A 3,887-nucleotide genomic window follows, 5' to 3' on the forward strand; every position below is an offset into this window, starting at 1 on the left:
CATGACACACAAGGGGACGGGTAATAAACGGAAAAGCATGACATGGGACCTTTTAAAAAAGAGAAGATCATGGTCGTCGTGATATAACAACATCGTTTTGACCATAACTCACAAATTCACACAAATGTCTAATAGGGCAGTAAGATGTAATTCTAGTTAAATTTAGTTTGCAACTGTGCCCTCATTCTTAAAAGAAAGTCTATTATTAGTCTATTATTATTATTATTATTATTATTATTATTATTTCTCTAAAGAAAGTATGTGTGTTGATTGACCTGGCTTCTCTCAATGGAGGGTCCTGCTGACGTATTAATGTGGCATTTCAGAGCCTGTGAGGAGCAGCAGTAAGGTCCCGGAGGAGGCGGTGGTGGACGAGGAGGCCATCCTGAGTCTGCTGGAGAACAGCCAGACCTTCCTCCCGCTCTCCCAGACATCCAGCCACTCACCCCTGTTAGGTAAACGAAAAGGTTAAAATGTAATTGAAACATACCAACATACATTCAATACTGTGGACAATCTCCACAGGAACAATTTGGGGTGAAGTGTCGCAGGGACACAACGAAATGCTGACAACTGTAGTCACTACAGTGGGACTCGAACTTGCTATCTCCTGATTCGAAGTCCAGCACACTATCCACTGAGCCATAGCCTCCCTCGAAATAACTGCATTGACATTTTATTGACCAAAATGCTAGATAACATTTCACTTACTAGGAGTCATGAACACAACAATAACAGTGCATTGTTATAGTGACTGGTGATACAGGTACTGTGACTTTACTACAGCAGCTCAGTACATCTGATTTTTAATCATAAATGTTGTGCTTCTTCAATTGATCGCTTACAGACAGGGAGAAAAAGCTACACATATAAGTTGTTATACTCCAAAAAAAACAATGTTATCATGGTCACAGTGCAAACATTAGAGGCTTAAATCGATTTCAACGTCACTTCTTATGGTGTATATTCGCCAAAAAGTAAATAAATGACAGAACAGGTGAAGCCCAAACCTCGTTTACTCCTGAGTCCGTAGGAACTTTGGGATTGTGTGTGTCCCACTGACATGGCATGGCTGCCTAACATGTGGTGACAATGCTAAATCCTGCAAATAAAGTGAATAAAAAAGTGAAGAAGTCTAGGGTTCAAAAAGGATAACTTTTACAGCTTCTATTTAATTGATTCATTTGGAGCCACATTTAAAGTCATTGCTCGCAGCTGAGTGATGTCCTGTCTTTGTTGTCCATGCAGACAGCAGGCAGGACCAAGCCTTTATCGAGCTGCTGGCAGGACTGGAGAACGACGGCTTCTGCAGGACCCCCGTCAGACAGAAGTCCCAGTCACTCCCTGGTGCCAGAAGCTACGACTGCAACAGTGATGAAGAGGAGGCAGAGCCTGAGATGGAGAAGGACGAGGCAGAGCTCAGCGTGATAATGTCCCAGCGGTGGGACAACGAGCCTCCCAACCACTCCCCCACACCAAGGCAAGTGTGTCTGTCTCCACTGAAAAGCATTCATCTAATACACTTTTCCCATTTTGTGGATACAAATCAATTTAAAAAGAAATGATGGCCAAACGGTAATAATGTAATAATGGGTGACCAACAGAAATGTAATTGTAGCATTATTGTTAATTGTAAAGAATAAAAACTGGCATGAAATGACTGCTCAGATTAGCAATTCTGTTCATTTCAGATAAAATCAAATCAGATTAGAGAAGTGTTTTGCCAATCCAACCCTTTATTTTTCTTTAACGGCTGCTTGTTACACAATGGAGATATGGCTGCTTTCATTACATTTTCTTTATAATGTTGCCATACACTTTATTGACATTTTTTTATAAAACAACCCTCAATACAAACGAAAAAGATGCACATATCTGTAGGCAGGCCATCAATTTGGTATGCACTGCCCGGCTAATATCAGTACTCGTCATCCAATATTGCTCTTTAGTGGATTACTGTTCCTCCACCAAGAAAGAGTCATATAATTCTCAAGCAGGACAAACATTAGCAGTGATATAAAGAATATGCCGGTTCATTGTTTAATCTGCCTCCCTGTCTTCCCTGTGTACAGACACGGAGTAAGGGAGCCAGAGGAGGGCTTCAGTGACGAGCAGCACGAGTCCTCTGATGAAGACATGGACTGGAGCGGGAACAATTCCCTGTTCGCCAACCTGTCCATCCCCCAGCTGGACGGGGCCGCAGACGAGAGCAGCGGTGAGTCATGTCATGCTGAGACGCCACTTACATAATGCTTATAAAAATAATAATAATAAATGGAATTTATAAAGCGCCTTTCACAGGACCCAAGGTCGCTGTACATGGTGGACAGACAAAACAAAACAGACAATGAGGAGCAAACAAAACAAACAAATAAAATAAAATAAAGTAAGCCGGGGGACCAGGAAAGGACTAGGGTCCGAAGGCCATGGTGAACAGGTGCGTTTTCAGTGAGGATTTGAAGATGTCCAGTGAGGCAGCATTATGGATCTCGGGAGGAAGTGCATTCCAGAGGGTGGGGGCCGCAACACTGAACGCCCTGTCACCCACAGTACAAAGGCGAGAGCGGGGGATGGAGAGCAGGCCTGTGTCTGAGGACCGCTGACTCCCAGAGGGGGTGTAGGGATGTAGAAAGTATGTTAAGTACTGGGGGGCGAGGGTATGGAAGGACTTGTACGTGAGGAGGAGTGTTTTATAGTGAATCTGGGACTTGACCGGCAGCCAGTGGAGGTGGATGAGGGTGGGGGTGATATGTTGCCATGGCTTAGTGCGGGTGAGAAGTCTGGCCGCAGAGTTCTGGACATATTGGAGCCTGGCCAGGGTTTTCCTGGGAACCCCGGACAGGACTCCATTGCAGTAGTCCAGACGGGATGTGATGAAGGCGTGTATGAGTGTTTCTGCCACAGAGTCAGAGAGTGAGGGGCGGAGTCTGGCAATGTTTTTGAGATGGTAGAAGGCGGATTTGGTCATGGATTTGATATGCGCCTGGAAAGAGAGGGTGGAGTCCAGGATGACTCCCAGGTTGCGGACTTCATTTGATATGCTGCTGAGATAAGATACTGTATTACAATGTCCTTCTGCTGTTAACAAGTTTGTAGGTTGAGCACTTAGGCTTGATTTGCAGTATCAGATCACATTCCGTTTCCATGGAATACACTTCGGCTCCACCTTTAAAGGTTTAGTTCACCCAAATCAACCAAAAAAGTTGAAAAACAGCTATGTTCCCTGGTGACCAAACGCTTCCCTGATGACCGGACGTTTACTGACTTTCCTGTTGTGCGATTCTAGATTGAGAGAGTTAATTGATACATAAAATGACATAAACAAGCTACAACTGTACAGTTACTCATTGCTTTGAGAAAAAATATTATTAATTTACCCCTTTTACAAGTGAAGATATAGTCATTTGTTCTGGGAATGTCATTTTCGAGCCTGAGACCTGAAAAACAGGCTCAGGCTCAGGTTAATGGCGTGTCATGAAAGTGTTGGTATTCATACCTGGAACTCATTGCACAGTTTATGTGGAGTGCTTAAGCTTGTGTCAGTGCTGTTTGTCAGAGGAATTTGGCTCACTTTTATCTTGTAAACCTGAAGTGTGTCTTTTAAAGAGTCTGCTTAGCAACAGCAGGACTTCTGTCCGCTTATGTTTCTGTATTGCAAATCACTTAACATACATATGTGTAGTGCAGTGGCAAACCGTTTCTATCACAACTGGACCTTCTGTAGACACTAGGGATGCTCCGATCGCCAATTTTGGGGCCGATCGAGTGGATGGGGCTTATGGGGGTCTTCCATTTTAAAGTGATGTTTGGGGCTCAGTTAATGGGGCTCATTCACTGGCGCTTCCACAAACAACAACCAACATAATTATTACATTCAAATGAAGTAC

The 3,887-nt window shown here is 43.8% G+C and overlaps 1 protein-coding gene across 1 annotated transcript; it reads left to right on the top strand.

The window, feature by feature from the left end:
* Positions 1 to 326: 326 nt before the first annotated feature.
* Positions 327 to 2,250, top strand: LOC104957340 (DNA polymerase zeta catalytic subunit-like; the record flags this gene model as incomplete). Its single annotated transcript, XM_010784961.1, has 3 exons — positions 327 to 455; positions 1,249 to 1,480; positions 2,073 to 2,250. Coding segments are annotated over 3 exons (539 nt in total), but the record flags the coding sequence as incomplete, so codon positions are not given.
* Positions 2,251 to 3,887: the final 1,637 nt, after the last annotated feature.

This window comes from Notothenia coriiceps, unplaced genomic scaffold, assembly GCF_000735185.1.
Source record: "Notothenia coriiceps isolate Sejong01 unplaced genomic scaffold, NC01 NC01_scaffold00026800, whole genome shotgun sequence".
NCBI classification, from domain to species: domain Eukaryota; kingdom Metazoa; phylum Chordata; class Actinopteri; order Perciformes; family Nototheniidae; genus Notothenia; species Notothenia coriiceps.